Source organism: Notamacropus eugenii, chromosome 1, assembly GCF_028372415.1.
Source record: "Notamacropus eugenii isolate mMacEug1 chromosome 1, mMacEug1.pri_v2, whole genome shotgun sequence".
Classification (NCBI taxonomy): Eukaryota; Metazoa; Chordata; class Mammalia; order Diprotodontia; family Macropodidae; genus Notamacropus; species Notamacropus eugenii.
Window position 1 is genome coordinate 637527054 of NC_092872.1, and position 27165 is coordinate 637554218.

At 38.5% G+C, this 27165-nt stretch overlaps 1 protein-coding gene and 1 long non-coding RNA gene across 8 annotated transcripts in view; both read right to left on the reverse strand.

The window, feature by feature from the left end:
• MEIS1 (Meis homeobox 1) overlaps window positions 1–6162 on the reverse strand; it is a 158373-nt gene extending 152211 nt beyond the window's left edge. For 5 of the 7 annotated variants that reach the window (XM_072635386.1, XM_072635391.1, XM_072635385.1 and 2 more), the window contains exons 1-4: window positions 5302–6162; window positions 3114–3340; window positions 1115–1256; window positions 512–562 (exon numbers count right to left, since the gene is read on the reverse strand). In XM_072635386.1, coding sequence (XP_072491487.1) covers window positions 512–562; window positions 1115–1256; window positions 3114–3340; window positions 5302–5313 — 432 coding nt within the window. In that variant the 5' untranslated portion in view covers window positions 5314–6162. Of the gene's footprint in view, window positions 1–511; window positions 563–1114; window positions 1257–1417; window positions 1488–3113; window positions 3341–5301 lie in introns of all 7 variants that reach the window. The other 2 variants (XM_072635392.1, XM_072635387.1) reach the window with 1 other exon arrangement.
• A 16807-nt stretch (window positions 6163–22969) lies between these two features.
• The window catches only part of LOC140520925 (uncharacterized), an 83399-nt gene continuing 79203 nt past the window's right edge, over window positions 22970–27165 (reverse strand). The window contains exon 4 of the long non-coding RNA XR_011972713.1: window positions 22970–23277. This is a non-coding gene — a long non-coding RNA (uncharacterized lncRNA). The remainder of the gene's footprint in view (window positions 23278–27165) is intronic.

Here is a 27165-nt window from a genome sequence, read left to right on the forward strand (position 1 = left end):
TGATTTCCGGAGAAGGAGAAAAGAGAAGATATTTCAAAAGCATAAAAAGTTTTGGTTTATTACATTTAAAAACTTTTGCAGAACTTTACAGTCTAAAGGATTGTTCGAGCCATATCTAGAGTGAAGTTCTTTTGAGGGCTAGGAGAAAATTGGTAAACTTTGAGTGCACACTGAAAGACTCTCAGATAAATCCCAGCCCTGATTAGAGCTATGGAGCTATGCAGCTAGGCTGTCATAAAAACAAATGCTTGCCTTTGGAAAGGGCTCAGCTCTCACTAGATATCTCTGTGAATTTATTTACCCGCAATCGCCGCACTCTATCTATCGCTAGTAATTAAAAATATCCATGAAACAGGAACGTTTGAATGGGGGTTTGAGGGATGGGGAGCCGGTAAATGCTTTGAAAGCTTCGGTTTCTCAGAGAAAAGCAAGCGAGTCTAAGGTTGGGGGAGGTGGTCAGAGTGGGGAGAAGGAAGGAGCAAGGGAAGAAGGAAAGGATGTCAACTCTTACCAAGTTATCCAGTTCAGGATTAGAAGAAAATAGAGGTTTTTCTGCACGAATCTGAATACAAGTAAGAAGGGGAAAGGGAAAAACATATTTGAAAATCTGGAAGCCAAAAATGAAGGCATTTCGTTTTTTTGCTTCATTACACTGTCGAGGGTCTATTATATAATCTCCAGTGCAAAACTCGACCAGAGATGGTATGTACATCACAGAAACACTTAAATGATGTATTCAATAAGCCGAAAATACCAACTGATCTACTTCTTTACTCCTATCTTGCCACGGTCCATCTAGAGAAAGCTGCACATCTCACACAAAGTAAAAATCAGTGACCTTACAATTTACCATCACTATTACCACCACCACCATCATCATTGTATTTAGAGAGCTTCCCATGTTGGCTTTCCTGGGGTGGGGGGGAGATGAGGTGGGGTGAAAGAGTAGCCGGTGGAAGTAAAATCTGGATGGTTTTTAAAAAAATAACCACTGGCAAGGACACACATTTCGAACATCTCTAAACAGCTGAAACACGCATAGTTTAGGATAAATTGTTGACTTGTTACTTTTTTATCTTTTCTTTGGGGGGAGGTGTATTATATTTTTGCTGACCTGTTTGGCGAACACTGCTATGTCTTCATTGAAAGACTCTGAGGAGCAGACATCTCCGCCTGCTACCCCCGGCTCGCGGGGTGTACAAGTAGCTAATTCACATTTCTCAAAAATCAGTGCTAAGAGAGGGAACAGGGGGTGTCTGCAAGAAAATACAACAGTCACAAACAAGAAGGTGGTTAGTCCTAAAAATCAGTGGAAAAGGCTCCCAAGAAAGATATCCAGTTGAGCTAGAAGCAAATCCCCACCACCCTTTTTTTGCCTTCTCCCCTCCCCCACGCCTCCCCGTTACTTCTCACCTACCCTTCAACCGAGAGACCTGAAGTCGAAGGCCCTGAGTCATGGACTGTATCTGAGGATCGTTTCAGCATATCTGGCCAGAGAAATTGTTAACATTTGCTAAGAATAAAACCAAAGCGGTTCCAGCAGCCATTTTGAATTAACTTTGCTACCCCCACAATCCCTCCTCCCTCCCTTCCAAATTCAGGACTTTCTGGAGGGGAAGGGGGTGGGGGTAGGGGTGTTGGAAAGGCTTGGTCAGATAGATTACTCAAATGCGGACGCGCAAATCCCAATGCATCGGTAATTTTAGTGTTCCAATGGGATTTGCTAACTTCGAAAAGCGGACCGCTCTGGCTGCTGCACCGACTCTATCCCGATTGCTCAAGTGATACACTGGATTGATTCAGTGGCATTCAGATAGCAGGAAGCTCTCTTATTTGGCTCATCCCACAGTTGTCCTCCCCTGTCCCACCTCCCCACGAAAAGAAAGTTACTTTCCATCTACTTTTAACCTTCCTTTAAGCTATGTAGTGCCACACAGTTTCCCGAAGATAAAGCAAGTGGCCCGAATTTTGCTTATCTTAGCTCATGAAAAACCCCTTTCCAATGGCCAGGAAGGTGTTTCGAGTATTTTATTAGCTCTCACGGCCTGGTATGTAATTTAACAGTCTGGTGGGGAGGGGGGTTCCAACAATAAAGCTTCCCCCCGCCCTAGTTTTCTGTCCTCATTCTAAACTAATTGCAAGAAGGCTGCGAAGAGGAACACTGAAGTTCAAAACAAATCCTTCAGATTTGTGACCAGAAGATAAAGGAATAAGAGAGTAAACAGTGGAGAGCGATTCATATACAAATTATGTGTGCAAAATATATTAAAATACAAGTAGTTTCCACAGAGTAAAAAAAAATCTAAATTTCACTAGTGCACAATACGCATAAATGAACTTTCAAGGAATAAGATAAAGAATACAGCTCAATGCCAAATCAGCTGACATTAGAGAACAGTGTACAAATTACAACCACCACCACCCCAATCAACCAAAGATTGCTAACCCAAAGCATCCAAATCCACTTCATTACACACTTCAAACTCAATCCTTTAATTTTAATCTTCGTACATAAGGAGTTTAAATGACTAAAACTTTCATTCTGCTTTTTAACAGTTCACCGAAAGCACCTCTCCTAAGAAACAGTGGATAAACACACATATCCAAAATATATATTTTTTAAATTCTGTAACCACATTTCCTCATTTTGTCCACTGTTAATAGTGGCAGACTGAATTTATGCTTATTGAGTAAGATTAGCAAATCACAGCAATCAGATTCTCTAAGGTTTTCAGAGATAAAAAACTTTCTATCAAAAACAAAGGCGCCTCGATTTATGAACCTAAATCGCACCTCTCCGGTCAAGGAAGAGCAAGAACTAGAACCAGGGTCTCCATTGAACAAATAGACCTTCGGACAACTTTTCACATACAGTTAGCATTATACCAATTACAAAATAACTATACTTGAATGAAAAATTCAGCTTTGGGTACAGTGTGATGGGGTAAAGGGGAGAGGAGGTAAGACGGCTCCACAAAATTGCATGCAATTAAAATGAAACTCGAGGTCACAGATATTTACCTACAACCTGAAGTTCAATGGCTTACCAACAGCTAGGCAAATCAGGGATTAATAGCATCTCATCTAGTAAACCTGATGCCAGTCGTACCTACCCATAAATGGCATCTTTATCTCTCTTTAAAGCGTCATTGACAGAGGAGCCCATGCTGGGGGCCATGGCGTTGGTGTGAGCTGTGTGCGGGTATTGATGAGAGTGCAGAGGAGGACCGTGATTCAGATGGTGAACAGGCTGCATGGATCTCGCAGCGTGAGGGTCCCCATACATCGTGGAGGGGATACCTACTCCATCCATCCCCCCGTAATGGGGTAAATCGTCGTACTGCATGACAGACAGGAAAAAAACCAAGGTTCAGAAGGCCAATCAGTCATATGGGAAAATGCAGGGCAAGGGTTATGACGGCATCTATCTTGTATAAAGTCAGTTGAATCTGGATTACTTAGGAATTCGCTCTATCTAGAACTGTAAGGTGGGACTTTAAAATTATTGCCGTTCTTACTGTTGCTACTAAAATTAAGATCAGCCGTTAGAGGCACCTCAGCGATAAGCCATCTCCCTCCACTCTTAATTTAGGAATTCGGTATTCTTCACAAGAAAGAAAAAAAAAAGACAGGAGAAAGAAATAAAAAAGAAAGAAGGAAGGAAGGAGGGAAGAAGAAAGGAAGGAAGAGAGTCCTCCTGGAAAATGGAAGATTAAAGTGCCTCTAGAAGGAAATTTAAAATCACAATAATAAAACATGCCGGGACAGTGCTACAAAACTGGCTAGTTTCGACAGCCCCCTCCATAACAGAAAAAAAAAAAGTTAAGAAGGAATAGTTACCTCTAACTAGCACGTGAATTCACCTACGCCTCTCATTTTATCTCCTACTATGTGCTCGAAAAGGCTGTCCTAGAGGCCACCTCATTCCCCCCCCCCCCCCCCCCCCCCCCGCCCCTGTCCATTTTCACTACAAACTCAGCGACACTGAGCAAAACTGCGAAGCACAATTGTTAGTTAAAACTTAGGAAAAAAGAGCTGTACATGTTAGAACCGAATTTGGAACTGGACACTATTTTCACAGGGGAAAGACAGGTAATGCCATTAGTTCATGCAGTTCCTTATTATTGTTATTTTTAAAAGTTTTTCTGTGGCAAACTTCCCCACGGATGAGAAGTCAGGTACACATGTATATTCCCCATCAGTTTATTACCTAAATTCAAAAGCACAGACAGGGGGAAAAAATGTCAACAGTTCCTTATTGGAGAGAAAGTACTTTCAAATTGACTGCCCTCCCCCTTTGATTTTGGTTTTGTGAAACTTAGCTACTTTAAATTTCTAAGTACTTTTTCTCAAGGAACCCCCTTCAAGAGTCTGAGGTTCCGAGAGTTAAATTGATTCTCAAAGAAAAGAGGAACTGCCACCTTCATCTTCTTAAAGCAGAGGTGTGAAAAGAGTTTTTAAGAATGCTGACTTTTGCCTGAACCAAAAGAGTAAAGGAAAATGTGTCAGGCTGGTAACTAACTTTCTTTTGCAAATAGTGCTTTGAGAAAGCAGTAATACCATTTATGCAAAGAAAGCCTTTTTGTGTCCCTCCTTTTCTTTAATGGAACTATTTGAGTTTGGTAGCCATTGTCTCGCTTTAGTCTCTCCAAATCTCTATGCATATACTAACACTTAGCAAATTATTATTATATTTCAAAAGTAGATAGTGTGAGCTTAGCATTGACCATTAAAGGAAAAAGCTAAGCTTACGGCGTTGGGGAGCTTCTTTAAAAAAAAAAATCCATGCAAATTTTAAATCTGTTTCTTCATTGAAGAAAGTGTTCTTACTACAAAACACAGGACTCCCACTACACAAAATAATTTGTTTTTTAAAAGTGAAATGTTTCTGATGAAACATCCCAGATGGACACAACTAGTAACACATTCAAGTTTTAAATGAATATTTTAGATTAAAATAGCTTAAACCTAAAAAAAAACTTTTAAAAGATCTCCAAATTATATTTTTTGTTATATCTTAATTACTTATTTTAAAAATCCAGTGACTGATTTTTGCATTTTCATTTCTATAGCTTCTAGTCATGAATCTACAGAAAGCTTGACTCCATGGTTTGATAGAATCAATAAAATATAAGTAACATAGGAAAAGTACATAGATAAAAATAAATAAATCCTCCCACTTCAGATCACCGCTTTAAGGGCCTCATTCAAGAGAGAGAAAGAAAACTTTTGCAATGTTTCTGTCAGCCACGTTTCAATTTTATCTCACAATTGGAGTTCCATAATTTTGTTAATACGTACCCTTTGCGCCATCGGCCTGCCTGGCTCCCTTCCTACTTCAACTTCTAATATATCCTCTTTAAGGCCAGTGTGGAAAGAAACAAAAACGCAAACTCCCCCGGAAAACAACAACAACGATGAAAAAAATCCTTTAAAGTCTCCAGCAACGTGATCAATCGGTCCCAAATCTTCAGTCTACTGGACCTGAAGGAAGCGGTAGAGATAATAACTCAGCATAAAAGCGCTCCCGTTTCCAATACAGCAGCGGGGGTAAGAAAGCAGATCTTCTTTACCCCCAAATCAGTTTTCAAAAAAGAAAAGAAGTGCCCCTCAAACCCAACTAACAAATCTCATGGCTTTTTGCCACTCCAGCTGTCAATCACAGACGAGGTTGTCAACGTGGTGAATGAATGATGATCCGCTCTGTGTCTCTTCCACTGATCAGAGCACTTCAAATGTTAATATTCAACTGCACAAAGATAGAGCGCTCGCTTTCCTTGTATCAGTCCTAATTCTTAATCAGTCTCTCTCTCTCTCTCTCTCTCTCTCTCTCTCTCTCTCTCTCTCTCTCTCTCTCTCTCTCTCTCTCTCTCTCTCTCTCTCTCTCTCTCTCTCTCTGCTGCACTGGAGAGAGATTAGAGGAGGAGGGTTAAAAAAATGTCTGTCTGAGTTTGTCTTAAAGGAGCCACGATCGATGCTGCCCGCTTCCAGTCCCCGTGCGTGTGTAAAGTGTGTGTTGCACAGGCGGAGAGGTGGATTCCGACCAGAATGCTAGAACCCGGAAGTAGTGGTGGCCATAACAGGTCGCGTCTTACACAATGCACTGGGCTGCATCAACTAACATCCACTGCAGGGGTGGGTGGGTGAACCGAGTGCTCGACGCTTTGGAGAGACCGAGAAGCTTTCAATTAAAACGCAGAGGCAGGCAGTCAGGCACACACACATGCACACACACACATGCACGCGCACACACACACACACACACACACACACACACACACACGTACACTGTGGCTGCTTTTTTTTTCTTAATATTTCTAGCCTTTCCTCCCTCTCAAACACCCCATCCCTGCAGTCATTCTAGTAAAACAAACTGAAAATTCACACTGGTCAGCCTTGTGAGTTATTTTCCAGAGGTTCATTACTTTCCTAGAAATTATCGGGGTCTGGTACTATTTTTTTCTTCTTGTGGCTGACGTGACCTAACCCTGAGAACTACCCCCCCTCCCCACCTCGCGCCCGAAAATAGAAAGGCGGAGAGGAGAAAGAGAAGAGAAAGGAGGGGAGGTTAGAAGGGAGTCTCATGTTGCTCGGAAAATATATATATATATATATATATATATATAAATCCCTGCCTTTTGAAGATCTTTACCCCCAGACGCCTAGGGATCGATCGTCTGGCAGAAAATGGGGGAATGGTTAAGCCTTCCCATTTTCGTTCCTCATACCATCCCCCACACACGTCCCCCCACCCCCTCCACTCACACCCCCGCTCCAGCTTGCTGCCTCCCCCAGAGCGTTACGCTTCTAACATTGCTAAGTGACTGAGGGACCGAAACAATGAGATGAGCACAAGCAATCTGCCCCCAGTGCATGTTTACAAACACTAAGCTATTTATGATCGCCGAAGATATAAACAAGACTCGGCTGAAGAAAGCTAGCTGCAGAGCCCGGGCTGGCTGGCTCTCCTAGGGGTGATTATTTTTTTCCGACTCCCGACTGCGTGAGCTATCCCTTCAGCCCAGACCACTGTACGTCTGCCGAAGACCCGGGCCGGTCTTTTCCTAGCCTGTCGATGCCTCCCCCTGCCGCCTTTGTCTACTAGAGAGAGCTTCCCACCCCCCCCCCTTCCCCCCCGCACGGAACTCTCGGACAGCGCTCCAGCCTAGGCTACCACTTCTCCCCGTTAACACCCTCCAACCCGCCTGAGCCCGGATCACGGCGAGTTCTTCTCCAGCCGTTCTCAACATCTCCTTTCTTCTACCCTCAACTCTCTGCTTTGGGAGAGAAATAAACACCTTTCCGAACCGAGTCGAAATTTGAAACTAAAACAAAGTCTCATACACATTTAGGAGTCAGCCAACCAGTTAGGTGCATCCCCCTCCTTCCTTAAATATAGATGTCTTGGGGTTTTTCTTATTTTTTCTCCCCCTCCCCCTGCCCCCGAAATCCGTTTTTATTTTTCCTTCCACTTGGTTCTAATCTGAGGAGATTTTGCACAGCAATTCGACGAACAAGCTGAAAACCTTAACATCTAAGTAGGGCTCTGGGTTCTTTTCAGCGCAGGATCCATCCCCCCCCCTCCCCACCCCCAAACCCAAACCTCTAAGAAAACTCCCCCTGCGGTATGTTGGAAAATGAGCTCACCCAAATCTCGGTAGGCAGCAGTGGAGGAGGGTTGGTCCAATCAGAAACGTCTTTCCCGAAGACAACCGTGCATTGGTTGGGGGGAAAATCAATTATCAAATAATCGATCAGCAGGGAGCTTCGATCTGCGGGGAGTGCAAACAGCTAGCGCTTATTCCCACACAGGCGGGGGCCGAAAGACTAAGTTCTCCAGAAGCGAAGTGTTTTCGCTCGTTTCCCTAGCCTTCCCAAAGCAGCTACTACTTTCTAATCACACACTAGCTTAAAAAAAGGGTCGAGGGTGGAATTTGGGATGAAGAGAGGGATGCGAGAAAAAAACTAAAGGGTATCCTTCTGTTTGAGACCGAATTCACAGTTTATGGAATGAAGGTAGGAATCTTTAAAATAAATAAAACGGAAGTTCATTCCAGCTCTTTATGGGCAAAGTACAAGACAATATCTAAATAGGGAGAATGCTTCCGAAGTTTCTGATAAGTTGGTTTATCTGGGATTTGTGGGGAAAAAACAGAGCAAGCATCAGTTCCTTCTCCTTTATATAAGGTACCGTGATATACTGTATTTTTAGCATTCTCATAGGAAAAGATGCCCTCTGCAACATTTCATGCCTTCAATCTATCCAATACATAATAATGAAGAATTTCATTTCTAAGGTCTATTTGAGACATTATCTTTCTTTTCTCTTTTTCCCTTTCTGTCCCTCTCCTTTTTTTTACTTCTCCCTTTCTCCGTCTCCCCTTCTCTCTCCCTCTCTTTTCCTTCTCTATTTTCGAGCGAGCTGAGAGGCTCAACATTGGCTTTTTGTCTGTGCCACTTAACATTCTAAACGCTCTGCCTAGATGTATTTACTTCGAAAGAACGTACACTACTTGAAAAGTGTATTTCTAGTATGGTGACATTTTCCTTTTTTAAAATTTTCATAAGACTAGATTTAAGATGCTCCCCCCCCCCCCTTTTGGTAAAGTCTTCTCTTAACATTGTTCAGAGTTATCCATTCGCTGTCCTACACCTTCTTTAATTAGGCCACAGTGTTTAGTAAAAAGCGAACAAAATTTACTACCAGTAACCAAAGAGAATCTGTACTTCCTACCCAAACATTGTGTTAGAAATACAGTTTCAGGAGAAGATGGAAAGTTCTTCCAGACTCTTAGGAGACATGTATTAGGGGCTTCAATGCAGTAAAGATGCTGTGGTTTTATAAAACCACAGAAGCACCATGAGGAGGGAACTGGTACTATAAGCCTTCGAAGGTTCTTCTGGCAACACAAAGCAACTGCCCCAGCAGATAGATACCTGAGTTCACTTTCAAATGATCAGGTCACTAGGTGTTTGAGAATTGTCTCAGAGAAGATTTGTCTTCGATCAGATTAGTCTAGTTGTGTGGAAGAGAAAAGTGCTAAATCACACAGTAAAATATTCACATATGAGATGTAACGATCCCTAAATGAGTTTAGAGAGAGTGTGTGAGATTAAAATTCACCATAGAGAAAAGAGCTGTGATTTGGACTTGGATAATGGTTGCTCTTTATGGTTCTGAGAGATGGGGTCTAAAAAGCAAAAAACAAAAACAAAAGAACAAAACACTACCCCACACTCAGTTAACACCTTAATTTGTTTTCTGACAGATCAGTTTCAAACAAAGGGAGTAGCAGTTGGGTATGGGTCTTGATTGGGTATGGGTTGGGGAGGGAAGTGAACGGAGAACAGAGGGGAGAAATTTTTTTTAAGAATTTGTTGTTTTTTTCTTTATTAGTAATTTGACCTTTTGTTGTTGTTGTTGTTGTTGTTGTTCCTATCAGAAATGAAAGCAAATGTTTCCAGGTAAGTATACGTTAAATAAAATTTTAAAACTTCAAAACATTCCCAAGTATTCAGCATGAAGTTGCTTAGATGTTCTACATTGACTTTTTATAAATACCTATTGACAGATCCTTTATTAAAAATATTAGTTTTCATTTTGGCCTTCTTTATCTTTTTTCTCCTCTTTTTCTTCATCTTCCTCTTTTTCTCCTTCCTCCTCCTCTTCTTTCTCTTCCTCTTCATCTTCCTCCTCCTCCTCTTCTTCCTCCTCCTCCTCTTCTTTCTCCTCCTCCTCCTCTTCTTCCTCCTCCTCCTCCACCACCACCATCACCTCCTCCTCCTCCTCTTTTTTTTTTTTTTTTAAAGATCTTACTAGTTTGGGAAAGTCCCCTTCCCAGACCTGACTTTCATCTCCAACTCATTTTCCACTACACTTTAAATTAGGAACCTAACATAACTTCCTTTTATAAGATTAATTCAGAACAATCAAGGGACTACAACACTTTTACAATGTAATTACAGTAGTACAAATTGTTTGCCCAAACCTCATTCTGGATAAGGATTTTACAATTAGCAAACAGTTATTACAGTTGGGACTTGCTGAGAGAAATTGCACTAAGGACATCTAGAGTTGCAATATACTGGCCATAAAAAAAATCTAGTTGGGCAGCAATTAATCAACTATTAAAAGGGAAAAAGTAAACGGACAGTTCTACACTATCTCAGTAAACTACCCGCGACATTTATGTGTATCCTATGACGGCAACGATCTCCAACTCACTACAAACTGCTGCCTTTTTAGGCAACACAACTTTTTTATTTAGCCAGAATGTGAGCCCCTTTTCTAACTGTTCACCAGCACTTGGTCCTCACCAAGTTTCAGTAATGGGCTTTGCAAATCCTGTCCACAGTTCCCATCCCAACATATCTTCTGGATAAAGAGATGAGGCAGAAGTTGGCTGATCACTAGGTCTCCCCCCCCCCGCCCTTGCTAGAGAGATAATGCAAGCCTGGGAGTATTTTTCTGTGACCATCTTTGGCACCCTGATAGGGTGAAGAGAATGTGATGCATTCCGAATTCTACTCTTTTAACTTTCAGAAAGTTTGCAATTTGAACTTGTAGGTAAAGGCCTTTATCCTAAGTTAGGAGATAACCCCAAAGTTCCGATTGATGAGTCAGATCTAAATCCCTTGAAAGGAAAGAAACCCGTTCATTAGGTGGAATGTACCAGTATTTGCCATCCCAAAATAAACAAAAGCTTTTTAATCAATCTAAGTTTGGTAGTTGTGTTCACCTAAAGATAAGGATTTATTATATGCCACCATGACTTTTAAATGCCATTTTAAGTGTTGTGATTGCTTTTTGTGTTTTCCTGATGTGCTTAGGCATTAGGCTTGTACTTTGGAAAGCACTAATAGAAAGAACACTCTTCCTTCCCCATTAACATCTGCATTTCAAAAAAACAGAAATAAGACTTGGGGATAGCCTAAAGAAAACATTTAAAAAGTAGTGGAGATAATAGAGGAATGCTATAGATAAGAGCTAGAAGTGAGACAAGAAAGGTATCAAAAAGCCAGGGCTAATGAATAGCTGTGAGAAAAGTGAAATAAAGTATTTAAAGACCTATTAAAGAGGGAAATCTGGCAAGGTGATAGGAAAGGGGGTTAACTGTAGGGATTAAGGAAGAAGTGAATTAAGTGTCCATATGCATACAGGGTTGTAGGGAGTTAGAGATTTGTTTACTGGTTTCTGCTTCAGAAAACAAAGAGGGTCTGCGTGCAGTTCAGAAGTCAACAAGAGGTCAGTTTAGGCTACCCAAGAGTCACAGGCAAATAGTTAAGTCACTATACTTTGAATAGATAATGTGAAAGTTTGAAATGCTTTATGAAAAAAAAAAAGCTTTCATTACTACTTTTTCTATTTCAAATCTTTAGAATATCTTAGTCTAGGGGGAGGGGGAACCCTACAGTGTTTAACATAATTACCAGCTCTGACATTTTCAGAAGTTATAGAGGCCTTTTATTAATTAAATGGAGGGCTTAATAAAATATGCCTAATAAAATTTACGGTTGTCTTAAAACTTTCTAAACACTGCTATAAATTCTTAATAAAATTAACTGGGAAATGAGTTACTAGCCCACACTTTTGTCACCTAAACTTCTATATAAGCAGTGAATGCGCAGTGGAGGGGTTATGCAAGGCTTTTAGTAAAATAAAATGAACCAAAGCAACCCAGCGATTCATCTTAACAAAATTCATACTTAGGTAGGAGGAGATTTCTTTATTTATAAAACTTTCTCATGACTCCCCCTTCCCCAATAAACTTTCTCTCTAAATAAGAGGGAAAAGTGTGAACATATTGCACATACACACATATCTATTCAAGTATATATGTTTGTGTGTGTAAGTGAATAGGTACCAAAGTCTCTTTCGAACTCAACACTGCATTTTCTGGATGAAGTTATATACTAAGTAGAAGAAAGGGATACAAGAACAATGTAAAATCCCAGTATCTAACTACATAGATTCACTTTCCAAAGCTTACTTTGTCTAACGCCAAACAAATGAAAATTAAAAAAAAAAAAAACACAACACAAACAACTCCGTAACTAGTTTCAAGGTAATTAATGTTAACGTAACTTTTAAATAATATATCGTCTCCACCCTCTTCCTCCCGGACTTATTTTTAACTGGCAGTGTGTTCAGCACCAGCCGCAGTTCGTCGTTCTGTTTCTCAGAAAAATCCTTTTCAACGTCACCCCACTTTAAAAGATCGGTGAGTCGCCATTAGCACTAAGATGCTTCGCTGCTAAACAAATACAGTGCTGGTTGTTTAAAGTGATCGACGTACTAGTACAAACCAACCCAACCCAACAGCCCTGGTCGATTGTTTTGCATTCGAAGGCTAGATCTTTTGTGCCGTCTACTGGGCAATGAAAAAACTACAGCCACGACTCCTGAAACACTTTGTTTCGGTCTATGTGTTATGTTTTGGAGTTGGAGTTTGCTGTTAAGTGGGGAAAAAAGTACCCCCAAGTATTAACTTAGGTTCATTAGGCTGTTCGGTAGATTGAAGTATATTTTAAAATCCAAGGGACAGAACATAAGCAAACAAAACCAAGCTTTACCTGAACTTGGCTTGTGTTCACAAAGACTGCTTGATAAAGATATATATATATATATATATATATATAAAGAATTTAGATGAGCAGAATTAAAAGAAAATATTATTGCTAAAAACAATATCCTAAAAAAATTATGTACTTGCTGGGAGTAAAACTGGATTGACATCCAAGTTAAATTCTTTGACTTCTTGGATAGTGTGGAATCTATAGAAAAACAAGGGAGTATAACGAATTCTGTTTTATATTAATTGAGAAAAGTACCTTTAGGAGAGAGGAAAATAAATAAAAAGTTTGCAAAATCCAATGAAGTCCCACTTTATTTATGAGAAATGCAAAAAATAAACATCTCTGTTTTGGAAATCAGTGCCAAAATGTGTAGGCAAACCTCATAGTTAGATATCCTTATGTAACATCTGCTAGTTGAAGTCACTTTAAACTTTAAAAATATATTAAATAGACTTACGTTATGATTGTTTAACATTTATAAAGCTCTAGCAATATGTAGGCTTGTATAAAGCTCTCAAGAAGTAAGGAAGTGAGATCCAGCTTCAACATATTAATTATAGTAATTCTGTATTTAACAAAGCCAGAAGCATGGTAATACATATAGACACACATACATATATGTATGTATACACACTTACATGCATAAACACATATATGCATATATACATGCTTACCTGTGTATTTACATATGCATTTCTATTTAAGGCATGTTGCTGTCATAGATGTGACAGTTTTACAGATGAATTTGAAAATTATTAATAGTATTTACTTAAGTCTAATTTGCTAATTTAATTTTAATAGCATATGACAACTTGTAGGATACTTTTAATTAATAAGTCAAAAGGAGACAGTTTAGAACATTTTATCCTTAAAATAAGGTCGAAATATACTTAAATAATCTACTTTCAATAAAACATGAACCCTTTTTATAACTTTATGATGAGTTCTCATTTTGACACTTCTTACAAAAACTAGATTGTACAGTGAAAATACAGAATAGTTTCAATTGTTATACAGGACTTCAAAAAGGTTTTAAGTTTAGTATACCGATTAGGAATTAGTTATTAGTAGAGTACTTATGGGGGGGGCACCTAACATTCAAACAAAAAAGTTATAGCTGACTAGAAACATTTGAGAATCAAATTAAGGGATAACTTAAGAGTTATCTCACAAAAAGGAATGCCTCTGATATATTATTCTAAATCAATAATGAAAGTAGTAAGCTATTTAGTACAAATCCATAAGTAAAAATAAAAGCAAAAGGCAAACCAAATGAGTTAGGTTTAACATCCCAGCTTGGATAGATGTGGGAACATATTCTGCAAAAACTTTTAGGCAAAATATTACATACATTAACTCTTTCTGTACATTTTTGCTGTTATCCAGTTGCTGAGAGGTTGCATGGCTAAGTGGACAAAATATCTTCCTTATAGTCAGGAAAACTTGACAAACTTGACTTAAATTCCAACTCTTAAATATCTTGTATAACCCTGGACAAGTCCCTTAGCCCTTCAGTGTCCCAGGTGACTCTCTAAGCTGCAGCTTTTATCCATAGACTTTGGTAGAGGGAATTTGGGGAAGGAAGGGGAAATTTTCCTTTTAAATTAAATTACTGGTGTAGATTCTCCCCATTCAATTGCTAATAAAACAAAAGTTCCAGTGTTTCTGTATTTGAGGAACGAATATCTTAGTTGTTAAAACAATATGGAAGAGAGGAAAAACCACGAACAGCAAAGCATTTGCTTGAAGCAAAGATAGTGTTTCACTTCTTCATATTTGAAATATTCTTTTCTAGGTAAATTTCCTCCAAAGCATAGCAGACAGAACTTTTACCTATTCTCCTTTAATTAAAAAAAAAATAGATTGTGGTATTTTTCAAGGATATCACAATGATTACCTAATAATATTCTTCCATGACTGACGTGGGTCAATGTCAGTTTTAAGGATTATAACTAATAGATGAAATAAAGAACCCGATACTGCACTGAAGACAGATTGCTTCTCTATATGGGACAGCACCAAGTGAATGCCCTTTCTCCTGATCTGATGAAGGATAACTTTATTTTTATCTTGTGTAATGGACATCTCTATGGATCTTAATTAAGAAGCTGGATTTCTGTACCAAGTGATTCATGCAAACGTCCCCGTGCAAGCATTCCCCTTTTGCCCATTTGTTTTCTGGGAGGAGAGAGGAGAAAAACTGCCCGCACTTGGCAATCTGAGCTTGACTCAACTCTCTGAGTCCAGTTCTGCCCCTCTCCCTCCCACGTTCTCGCCTCCGGGTCTGTTGTTTTTGGTTTTGACCTTTTCCGTGTCCCTTTGCATATAGGTGGAAAGTCTTGCTCTTCTCAGTCTGTGCCTGAGTGCAGGCCGGACTTAGGGATCTGACTAGCTGCCTACTGCTCTAAGTCTTTCAAATTCCGGCTCAGAAGGAGGAGTGGGGTGTGTGTATGGGGCGGGGGTGGGGGTGGGGGGTGGCGGTGTTGGTGTTGGTGCGCACAGAAGGGCAGGGAAGGGGTCTGCCATCTTACACAGCTTTCACCCAGCAGTACTGCAAGAATGTGGGAAGTGAGGAAGGCGGCCAAACAAAAGACCCTCCTCACCTGCGAACAGGTTCGGTCTCTGCTCCTCCCCAACTCCTTGACCAATGCCTTTCTCAGCAATTCTCCCCCCAGGCTCCGACTGAGGTCCTTGGTAAGGCCTGGAGAACTACTGCGAGGCAGCCAAGTTTAAGGCAAGCAGGGGACTGGAAGGGGGAGCGAGAATAAGGTCCCAAACTTTTTCAGATACGAGCTCAGGTTACTTCTCCCCCCTCCCGCGACCCCTCCCGTCTTGAGTTCCTTCCTCCTGCTGTTTGGAGCATGACTCTCTGCGAATGTATAGCCAGTCCCTCCAGCCAAGACAAGGGAAGGTCTTGTACCCCTTTCTTTCCCTTAGGACACTAGCTACCCACTCCCACCCCGGCCAAAGTCACACCTGGCTTCCTGGTTCTCCTGCTTTACTTAACTCCACAGGGCTACGGACCCTGTAGGGATGGTGCCGGGAAGACCTTTCGTGGTTCCACCCTCTCTTTGCTTCCCAGCTCCCCTCCTCCTCAAAGTTCTTGGCTGAAGGGATGCTTAGGGTTTAGTAACACACCAGGTCAGAGATGTCCTTTCCCTTGTCTGCCTCCCCCTCATCTCACTACCCCGCGCTGCATCAAACGTTCCTCCCTTATCACCGTGCCGCCCACAGCTGGAAACAGGGGGTATTTGTCGCCGACGTTATTATTTCAGGTGTGCTAATGGGATTAGAGCCCGTGTGAAAAATGTGTGAGGATTAATGCAATTCCATCTCCCAGGTACCAGCTGCCACCCCTGTCTGCATAGCTTGAGGATGTAACCCAGAGATGAGAAGTGAAGGCTCAGTCCCCAGATCCTCACCCCAGTCCCAATTCAATTCTTTTTCTTCTTTCCCACCTTCCCAGTCCCTGGTGCAGGTCAGGCAGCCTGGACCTGGCAAGTGAAAGGCGATGTCACTTTGGAGTCTGGTCCGCAGGTTTGGGGACGAGTCTCACATGTTTCTGGAATCTGTTAATTGAGGGAAGGAGGGAGGGAGGAAGAGAGAGAGAAGGAGAGAGAGACACACACACACACACACAGACACACAGAGAGAGACACAGAGACAGAGACAGAGAGACAGGCAGACAGACACAGAGACAAAAACAGAAACAGGCAGACAGAGGGAAATAAAGACAGAAATGAGAGAGAGATAAAGAGAGAGAAACTCAGAAAGAGCTTGTGGCTTGAAGAAGGAAAGGAAGAAAAGGGAGAAAAACCACATTTCTTTGTGAGAAAAGAAGAAGCTTGGAAGTTACTAAGGGAATTATACAAATACTCACCCCAGGCCACCACCTCTTTTAATGTGTTGCTATATGAATCTGTGGGTGCATTATCATAGCATTTTCATAATTGCATGTTGACTTTACTAAATGGATCCACAGAGCTATTTGAACATTGATCTTGTTCATTTGCAAATAATTCTCCACAAAAAAGGAAGGAAAAGAGGAAGAGAGAGAAGAAGTAAGGAAGGAAACAATGAAGGGAGAAAGAAAAAAAGAGAGAGCTAAGAGAGTTTATGTCACTAAGTTGGCAAAAGAGAAACATTAGACCCTTTTGAAAAAAAAAAGAGCTTTCCTTTGTTATTCCAGAAATCATATCTATTCGAGAAATCATTCCATCACTACAGTTTAATGAGTATAATTATGAAGTCGTTTTATCCACCCTGTGTCTTTCTTTTCTCCCTCTTTCATTTCTTTCTTTAATTTCTTGATCTTGATCTCCTCCTCCTCCTCCTCCTCGTCCTCCTCCTCCTCCTCCTCCTCCTCCTTCTTCTTCTTCTTCTCCTCCTCCTCCTCCTCTTCCTCCTGCTCCTCTGTCTACTCGTTCTCCTTTTCCTCCTCCCTTCCTCCCCTTCTTCCTCCTTTCCATCTCTCTTTCTTGATTGTTAATCTACAAGTCATGGTTGCATAGGAAGCCAAAAGCTGTCTTCTCTTCTTGCTTCCCTAGGAAAGCATAAAGTCAGAACCTCACCTCTCATTGAGGGGGCAGACCCTGCAAAATCAACTGGAGGGAGGTGAGATGGTGATCTGTAAAACAAATTACTTCCCCTACCCAGCCCAGAAAGGCAGAGTAACTTGTTAGGAGAAATCTCAGTAAGATTCCTTTCTCAGTGTTGCCCTCTCAGCCTCCTTCAGGGAAAAATGAAAAAAAAAAAGCAGCTAAGAGCTTTGTACAACTCTGGTGACTTGCCTCCTAGAAACCTTTCCTTTTGTTTCTCTCAGGCCTCAAGTAGTTTCCATCCATCTCTTATAAGTGACCTCAGGAACCCCTCCAAATCACATAAGTAAAGAGGATACTACAGTCTTATTTGCTGTTAGATTTTAAAAACTTCCTCTAAACTGTCATCATTAGCATTGTTCATCCCCAGAAGCTGGCCTTTTAAGGAGGTGAGAAAGTATCTTAGAGTCTAAACAGACACCCCATTGGGGATTTGAGGGTTCAAGTTGACATCAGTCTTTATTTTCTTCTGATCCTGCAAACACCCACTGTGATCAAGACATAGTCCACTGTACACTTAACAGAGACATTCTAGAAGTAATTATTTTATGGACGAAGTTCTTAAAAAAAAAAAGCAACAAGTTGCAATTCTTTGAGTGGCCTCCCTCATTGGATCATCTCAATTTTCATTTGCAACTTAAAATAGTTCTTGTAAAAAAATTTGTTATCTAGCACTTCTTTTCCAGTTCTAGTTTGTCTTTGTTTACTTTTATTCTAAAGTTTTATTCCTTAGCTGTTTCTGTTCTTGGTTTGGGGGGTTAGTTCAGAAATCCTTCTTGATTCATGCTTCCTTATAAGCACGTTCCCTGCTGCTGTCTACATTTTTCATTTTGTACATTTGCTGCCTGAGTGACTATTCAATACCTGCTTCTGATGCCTACTTATATAGATACAAAACAACCATCTCTAAGATCCACAGTAACTTTAATTTCAGAAGAACAGTATTTCTGTAACTTTAGAAAGGAAACTGCTTTCATTACAAGGTTTTGTTACCCACCTGAAATCTTACCTCAACATTTATAACTTTTTGTCAATTCACTTTTCTGAGTGTAAGTGACATATTCCAAGTGATAATGAACCATTTAACTTGCCTATATTAAGAGACTGTAAAGGTAAGTGGTATGTTCTTCAATAATCATGTTTTCTAGTTTTGTTTTATTTTGTTTTCATTTCTAAAATAACTCTATTAGTTTGGGGAACAAGGTTATCCAGGAAGTATGTGGCAGTACCACTCAAAATATATGGCAGCATGACCTGATGGAAAGATCATTGGTCCTACATTCTAATCCTCTCTTATGAACTTGTTGGGAAATATGGGCAACTCATTTAGAACCCTTAGATCTCAGTCTCCTCATCTACAAATGAAGTGATTGGGTTAGATAATATCAAAGATTCCTTCCAGTTTTAATATTCTATGATTATATAGTAAAAATGAGATAGATATATGACACACAGGGAACTAGACTCATCTTTGCGTGTGGCTTTTATTATATATAGTAAAAATATATCAGAGCTCATAATTTAAATCACAGTGTATCTGTATTCATATGACAACAAGCCATGCTGTAACAGTCGTCTACGTTAATGACACAGTTGTGTGTTTAACATTAAAGGTATGCAACCACAGAAATGTCTTAGGGGGAGAAAAACACAAAGTGGTCATCAAAACAAACAGTACCCACATTTTGCCTTTGCAGTTGAATCAGGACTACATTTTGCAAAACTTATTTCCCTACGTGTGTATGTCTATTTATCTGTCTATCTATCTATCTATCTATCTATCTATCTATCTATCTATCTATCTATCTATCTATCATCTATCTATGTGTCTATCCTCTACACACATATGTATGTTTATACAATTTCAGTGAACTAGTTTAATTTTTAAAATGTAAATTCAAAATTTCACCCTTCTGACTATCTTAGAGCTTGTAATGGTGAGGTATTTGGGTTTATTGAAAGAAATGTGTCAATAACAATTATTAACATCTAAAATATACATATATATTTATTACATTTATATACAGTCATTTCATTTTTCTAAATTCAGTTCGTTGAGATACCCAGTTTTTGTATCCATTTTCTTATAAGAAGGTGAATAAAAATGAAGCTATTTATTGGTTTGTGATCTCTCAGCTTTCTCCTTCCAACATTCAATGGTCATGCAAATTTTTCTGCTGTAATTTTAAACTGACTGTACTTTCTTAATTTGAAAATGACAACTTCATATTGCTTGACAGATAAATGGAAAAAAATAGGTAAAGTGAGTTACCCCATTTATAAGATTTTCCCTCCTGATAACATTATACTGAAACAGTGTTGGGTTTGTAGGCAGAGAACTTGGATTTGAATCCTGACTGGGCCACTTAAGAGCCATATAATCTTGGTCTTTAGTTTCTTCATTCAGAACTAGTGATCTCTGGGGTTCCTTCCAAGCTCTATGACAAATTCTACGATTGTAGCTCTGCTAGACCTTTGATGTATTTTTGTTAAAATGATCAGTCAATTACCTTTAAATATTAAAGGAAAGGTTCCTATCCAAAGAGGCACACATTTTGAAGTTTGACGTCATTTCAGGAATGTTACACCCGGAACTTTCATAGGCATAGACTCTTAGTGTGTGGACAGATTTTTATTTTTCTCTGCTAGGTATTGCTCTTACATCCCAATAAAGGTGAGAATGCATCTTAAGAAGTATCTTAAATGTCTTAAAAAGTGTTTTAAGACTTCTATTCCAGAATGGATTTTGTTTTATTTTTTTAAATATCTAAACTAAAATCTTGTATTTTTTAAAAAGCTCTAACAACCTTAAGAAAATGGAGAAATCAATAAAAGAGGCATTTATTAGCACACATATTTGAGGAGTTAAAAACGATAAGGTTGAAAAAAGTTGCATGTTACAATTTAGGATCCCATTGGACATTCTAAGTTTACCATGGCTACAATAGACACCCAACTATATCACCCAGTATTTTGATGATCCCAGTGCTTTTGCAAGTTCATAGACTTGCCTCTAAACACTAATAATTATTGGGTGGACCCTATAGACTATCCACATTCCTAGGTATGAGTGAAACATTTTCTGCCTCAAGCTGATTATCTGGTTTCATATACTGGATTTGCTATTGTTTGGTTTCTTTGTGGAAATTTGGCTACTTTCATCTTTCACACCTTTTCGTTTTTATGACAGTTTGCCAGCACTTCCCCCTCCCCCAACCCGATTCAGACAGATAAGTGTTACAGATTTTGTTATTTCTGCTGTTACATTCATCGAGCTTACTTGTTCATGGCTTCCTGCCAAGGATCCTTCCTCAATTGCTTTTAGCTTCTTACCCCCAGGAGGGGACAGTTTGAATTTGTTTCAAAAATTCTCTCTCTTGCGCTCTTTTTTATTTGCTTTTTCCTTTTCTTTGAGTCTGTAATTTAGTTCTGCTGACACAGTTGGTTAACCCCGTACTGGGGAGCTGATTAAAAACACTTTCTAAAAATGTCTATTCCCATTGCTGGTATTAATCAGCATCTCTCTCTCTCTCTCTCTCTCTCTCTCTCTCTCTCTCTCTCTCTCTCTCTCTCTCTCTGTCTCTGTCTGTCTCTCTGTGTCTCTGTCTCTGTCTGTCTCTCTGTGTCTCTGTCTCTGTCTCTGTCTCTCTCTGTCTCTCTGTCTCTGTCTCTCTGTGTGTGTGTTTCCATCTGTCTGCCTCTCTCTGCATGTGTCTCTCTGTCTCTCTTCCCCCCTCCTCCTCCTTATTCCCTTTCATAATATCCATCCCCCCCCAAAAAAAAATTAATTTGAATGAGGCAATCTAAAAATACTATGAAGCCAAGATTTCCCTTTGGCTTATTCTCCCATGGCCAGACCAGGCCACTCAGAATTAGTCCAAGGACAAGAAAGTGATGCGAATTGTGCGAACTCAAACTCTAAAATGAATGCCTATTAATGATAGGTCAGACTTCCCCTGGTCTTCCACTTGGGAGGCCATTCTATTATGTAACAGATCTTTCAAAGAACAAATTCTCAACATTTTCAATAGTTTTTATAAATTAATTGGACAATCCCTATTCTTGAAGTTATTTCAGCAATATTAAATAAACAAAAATAATGATATTATCCACGTTCTTCCCAACTCTCCCTTTCCCTGCTTCCTATTTTTGTTCCCTACCACTCCCAGCCTATAGACTCTAGAACTCCAAAGTCTCTGAAGCCCATAGAAGAGTGGTGTTTTAAGATTGTATCTGCTTTGCTGAGTCTCAATGACATGTTTTGGGGAAGAACTTTGAGTACTATGTTTACTTTCAGAAGTCAATTTGTTCCCTTTCTTCGGCTGAAAGGTAGACTTCAGCAATGTCATTGTATGTCACTGTTTGTTCTAGGTAATCCTACGTTGACTAATACATTATTTCAGCACATACTTTGGATCTTGCTTTGGCAAAGGGTTGAAATATGATTCCATTGCTAAGGTATGGGTTTCATGGTGTTTGCTTTAGTATATTCTTGTACGGATAAAGTTAATAATCTGTCCTTTTCTGGAATACCATGGCTATCACTGTTGAATACTAAAGTGCAAATCTGTTCCATTTGTGTGGGATACCATTGTTCCATTCCTGAAGAAGGTTTTCCACAGAAATACAACCATAATAACATGCCATGCTTCCAGACAAACTTTAAAACATTCAATTTGAAAAATCAAGATTTTTTTCCCAAATGCTTAGATTATCACTCTCATATAGTAAAAAAAAAAATCTGAGGCTTTTATTTAATTTTGGAGTTTTCATCTTCTAGATACTTTATGTTCTTCCATGTTTCTCTTTACTCTCTGTCCTCTTTCCCAACAAAGTACCTTCCTGAACATTTTCACTCTGCCTAGTATTCATAGATTTTTAACCTAATCTATATTCATTTATTTTGAATCACGCTTTAATGAGAAAGTTAGATTTTCTGTATATTGAAGTTTATTGTTATACAAAAATGATTAATCTTTTGGAAAGATCATCTTAACAAAAGATGATTACTTGGACTCCTGGTATTTGTGTGTACACTATTCTGCTAGAACTCCTCATTTATTGCCTTCCTAAAAAAATCCTGATATATGTGTTGTTGTTTTAATAATAAAAACCCTAATGTAGAAGCACGTCTGTTTATGGTTCACTATAGTATGTTTAAAAAAAATTCTCTTTAAGAAGAAAACAATTCAAACTTTCCATTTGAAAACAAAGAAAAGGAAAATCTACTTTAGCAAAGTATTTGTTAACCAGAGGGAGTCCCTTTCCTAGCACAGTTACCATGGGATTTAGAAGTATTTTCTAATTATAACAGTGCACTAATTATCTCCCTTACTGCTCATCTTTCTGTCTTTCTGTCGAAACTCACTTCTAATTATATGGTACCTTTTTTGCACATGACATTAGTAAAAGTATTGCTTTTATCAGATATGAATTCTTCTTCTTGGAAATATTAAAGAAAGAGTTGCATTTCCAAAATATTTTCTTCTCTATTATAGTGAAATCTTTTGATTGTGGGTTGAATAATATGTCATTCTAAAGGGCGGGTAAAGGATTTAAAGATTCAGTGCTTTTTACTATTCAAATCAGAAGAACAAAATTGGACAGTATCTCCTTAGGTTCTGTTTCATGAGAAAATATGATTCATTGGCTATAGAACTGTACTTCTAGCCACTTTCAACAACTGAGTCAGAAAGACCTCAGTTCAAATCCCCCCTCTGATACCTAGTTGTATAATCAAGGAGGAATCACTCCATCTCTCTGAATTTTCCATTCCTTGTCTTTCAAATGGGTATAATAATATCTTTAGCACCTACCTCATAAGTTTATTGTGAGGCTCAAATGAGACAATGTGTATTTTCTCCGTAAACTGTTTATGACTGATAATGGAATGTCAGCTTGTTAAACTATTGTACAAATATCGGTTACCATTATATTTTGAATAAGGTTAAGAATACGTCGTTACATAACACAATACCCACCACGTCATCATTTAATGTTTTTGTGGATATGGAGCATACTGAAAGATCACTGGACTGGGAGGCAAAAGATAGGACTTTTCGTTGGACAAGCACTTAATATCTCGGAGTCTCAGTTTTCTCATCTGGAAAATGAAAACAACAATACTTATGCCAGCTACGACAAGGACAATTGTGAGGATCAAATGAAATAATGTATACAAAAAGATCTTCTAACTAGAAAATTCTAAGCAAATAAAGTAGAATATCATCATCACTTTGGGAATTGTAATAAATGGAGAAAGACTTAAAAATGTATATGTTCAAAATAAATGACCCAATGCTGGGTTATTAGAACCTGTTTTAGTCTGGATAGTTTCTCATGTGAATTTTAGATATAGTTAGACCAAAATCGACTTCAAGAATTTCATTGTAAATATTCTTTGGATTGATTGAGGGGATAGTGGAAAAATTGGTGTACAAAGGAAAAATCCTATCTCTTTTCCTCCTCTTCTTCCTGCAGGTATAGAATTTATAGGAATAAAGTTTATAGTAATATAGTAATAAATAAACCATTTTAGTGCTATCAGGCTAGAATCCAAAATACAAGCTCAGACAAACTCATGACTGACAGGTACTCCAAAGATAGTCAGGTCATATATGACTGATGATAGTCCAACTAATTGTTGGAGTACAATTTACTTTGTCTACTTCTGATCATTCATTATTAATCATACTCTTTAATGCACATATATTCATTTTAATGTGTAATTGTTTTTTTTAGAAAGCTCAAATAATAACTTATGATTTTTTAAAGAAGCATAGATGATGGTATATTTAGAGTTTCTGCATATGTGAATAAAACTAGCATAATAGGGGGAAGGAAGACTCAATTGGATACAAACACTGTTCATTTCTCAAACTTCATGGCATTCTTCACTGCAGCTCAGTAGCTCAGTATTTTGTAGTTAGAGGTTTGTCATGGTAATCAAATGAGAGCTTCAACTTTTGCCATCTCTCTCAGGTCATTGAACTAAAAACTTGGCATCTGAATAAAAATAAAAAATAGACCTTTTCCATCACCATTGATAAATTACCTAAAACCCATGGACAATTTTTAAAAACTTTTAGAACTGCGTGTGTATATGTGTGTGTGTGTGTGTGTGTGTGTGTGTGTGTGTGCAATAGAATATTTTGGTTCTTGAAGTTGTTCCTAATACAACTTGTACGTTAGTTATTTCAACAGTGAGAGAATACTCACTGTTCTGGATTTTATTTTCTCTTCTAACTATTCCAGGCTTTCAGCAGCTCTGTTTTCTCATCTGTAAAATTAGGGTGTTGGACTAGATGACCTCTAAGATTATTATCTGGACTTACTCATGCCAAAGTTTCTCATTTAAAAGGGAAAAATCATTGTAAACAAACTGTTCCCAACCAGAATCCATTAATTGATTGTTTTAAAGGGATAAGGTAAAATGGTGGAAGTTGTGAAATGGTGCTAAGCAGTGGTTCAGTTTAAATATTTAGCTACTTTAAAAAGTAGCTCCTGTTTTTTCTAAATGCAGCCCTTTACGTTACATCTTGCTAACAATGATGGAACTGTTTCTTCTTTTGCCATTTCATGCATTGTAGAAGCCATTCGAACTCCATAAAAAGATGGAGGGATCACACTTAAAAGGAGTTGGATCTCTTGGTTGAAATGTCATTATTTTACTAACTTGCTGTGTGATTTCAGATATTGTGCTTTGCTTTTCTGTAAATAGCTGTAACGGTAAGATAGCTGTAACATTTACCTTAGAGCAATGTTTAGTGACTCAGTTACCAAATTGTATATTTCTTTGATGTCTCTTTTGTGATAAATTGGACATAAAATACAAAATATCATTGAAATTGAATGTAGTTGATTTAAGTGCCCCAATGAGCCATGAACTGTGTCAGATACATTGTTATTATTTAGTAAACGGTATATCACTAGGTACTTAGGCTTCATAATGTTCTCTGAAAGGGAGTGGAGACCCATAGAAAAAAAGAGGATATTTGCATTACTGATTTTGATGTTCTTTTAAGAATAATAATCTATAATATAGGGCAGAAAACATAGCATGAAACAAAATTTTTATTGTTGATATATCTTGTGGACTCATTCTGTGGATAGCTGAATAAAGAACTAGGCATAGAATTGAGTTAATTTGAATAAAATATAATCTTTTTTAAAGTTAAAACTTAATTTTTACAATTAGCAAAAAAAATCATTTTTTTCTCCTACCACCCCATTGGGAAAGAAAGGAAAAATAAAACAAGAACTTTGTAAAAAATATGTAAACTCAAACTCGACAAATATTAGAATTGAATGGTCAATTCAAAAGTATATGCCTCATTTTTCATTTGAATCCATCACCTGTCAGAAGGTGAAGACCTAGCATACTTCATCATCTACTCTCCAGAATCGTGGTTAGCCATTGCATTGATCATAGTTCTCAAGACTTTTTAAGTTGTCCATCTTTGCAATACTGTTATTATTGAACATATTGTTCTTTTGGTTTTACTCACTTCACTCGGCGTTAGCTTATGCAAGTCTTCTCAGGGTTCTCTGAAATCTTTCCTTTCAGAAGCATAAAACCCTTCCCAGTTTCTATAATTATTACTCTATGCTGGAGTTACATGGCGCCCCTCACTGTTGACCTTCTGAATAATGACTAACAAAGAAGGATATTTACATGGGATGACCTGGCAGGGCTTGGTATCCTCGATGGTACAATGCATATTTGAAATGAGCCAGTCAGTGAAAAGATATGGACTGTCTTTCAAATATAGTATTTCAAGCAATCAGGAGGCAGAGCTCTATGGAAAAATGAGACTTACTTCCATAGCTAGATTATATAAAACTCCATATGACTTTATGTGAGATACAGACAATAGAATCAAATTCCAAATCAGGAGAAAAGCAAGTTTTCTAGGTATTTTTGTATTGTTTTGTTTCTTTCCAAAGGGCTGTGTAGCATGTTAAGAAACACCTCCATGCTGTTTGATTTATAAAGTGGGATTGGTGGTATATTCCATATTGGAGATTATTTCCTACTGTCCCTCTGAAGTTTGTAGAAGAATTGAAGTGAGGTCCAGAGAATTGTATCTTTCTTCAATAGAGCTCCCAACTCAAAGACCTCAGCAATGAATGTCTGCCAGTGCTTTCTTTCATCAGCTATTCATCTATATACTTATCAATGAATACGTGATTAATACTGGCAAAAACAATCAAAGCATGTGCAGTCAATTTTATTCTCTTTTCTTTGTGGTGTCAGAAAAATGTGGGACTTGTTGTCAAAGAGGCTTGGTTTAAATTCTACCACTGACATTTACTGGATGTGTGACCTTGGGCAAGTAATTTAACCTTTTCTATTTTCAGTTTCCTCACCTGTGAAAGGGGGATTTTCATTGTCATCTACCACACAGGGTTGTGTAAAGAGCAAATGAAATAATATTTGTAAAGTGATTTGCAAACTTCAGTGTGCTATATAGGTGAGCTACATTATATTGTTTAGTTTTTATTATGTTTAGTTGTGATAAAGAGCTTTAGTTTTATAAAAAAAAATACAATTAATGTGGAAAATTATGTTAATTTCTCTCAGTTCACTGCATCTATAGCTGCAGTCTAAGCCGTTAGGTCACTTGGTAATAACCAAAGCATCTCCATTTATTTGGTTATAGCACATACTCCAAATGTAGACAAAATACCTTGGGGTGTGTATGTGGGTGTGGGTGTGCACTAACAAAATAGCATTTTGAATGTAGAACTTAAAAGCTTAAATTAAAATAGAGAAGGTAAATGCCATGAAAGTGTAGCTTACTGGGACATTTTATGATTGTCTAGCTGCAGAATCGGGGTAAAGAGATGTTTTTTTGCCTTTGACACTAGGGAGTATCTTCAGATATATTATGGCAACAGCTCAGCTGACTATTTTAAAATAATCTATATGTCTGGTCTCATTCATTAAAGTGTTCATTTCCCATAGTTTCAAATTTTGCAAACTCATACT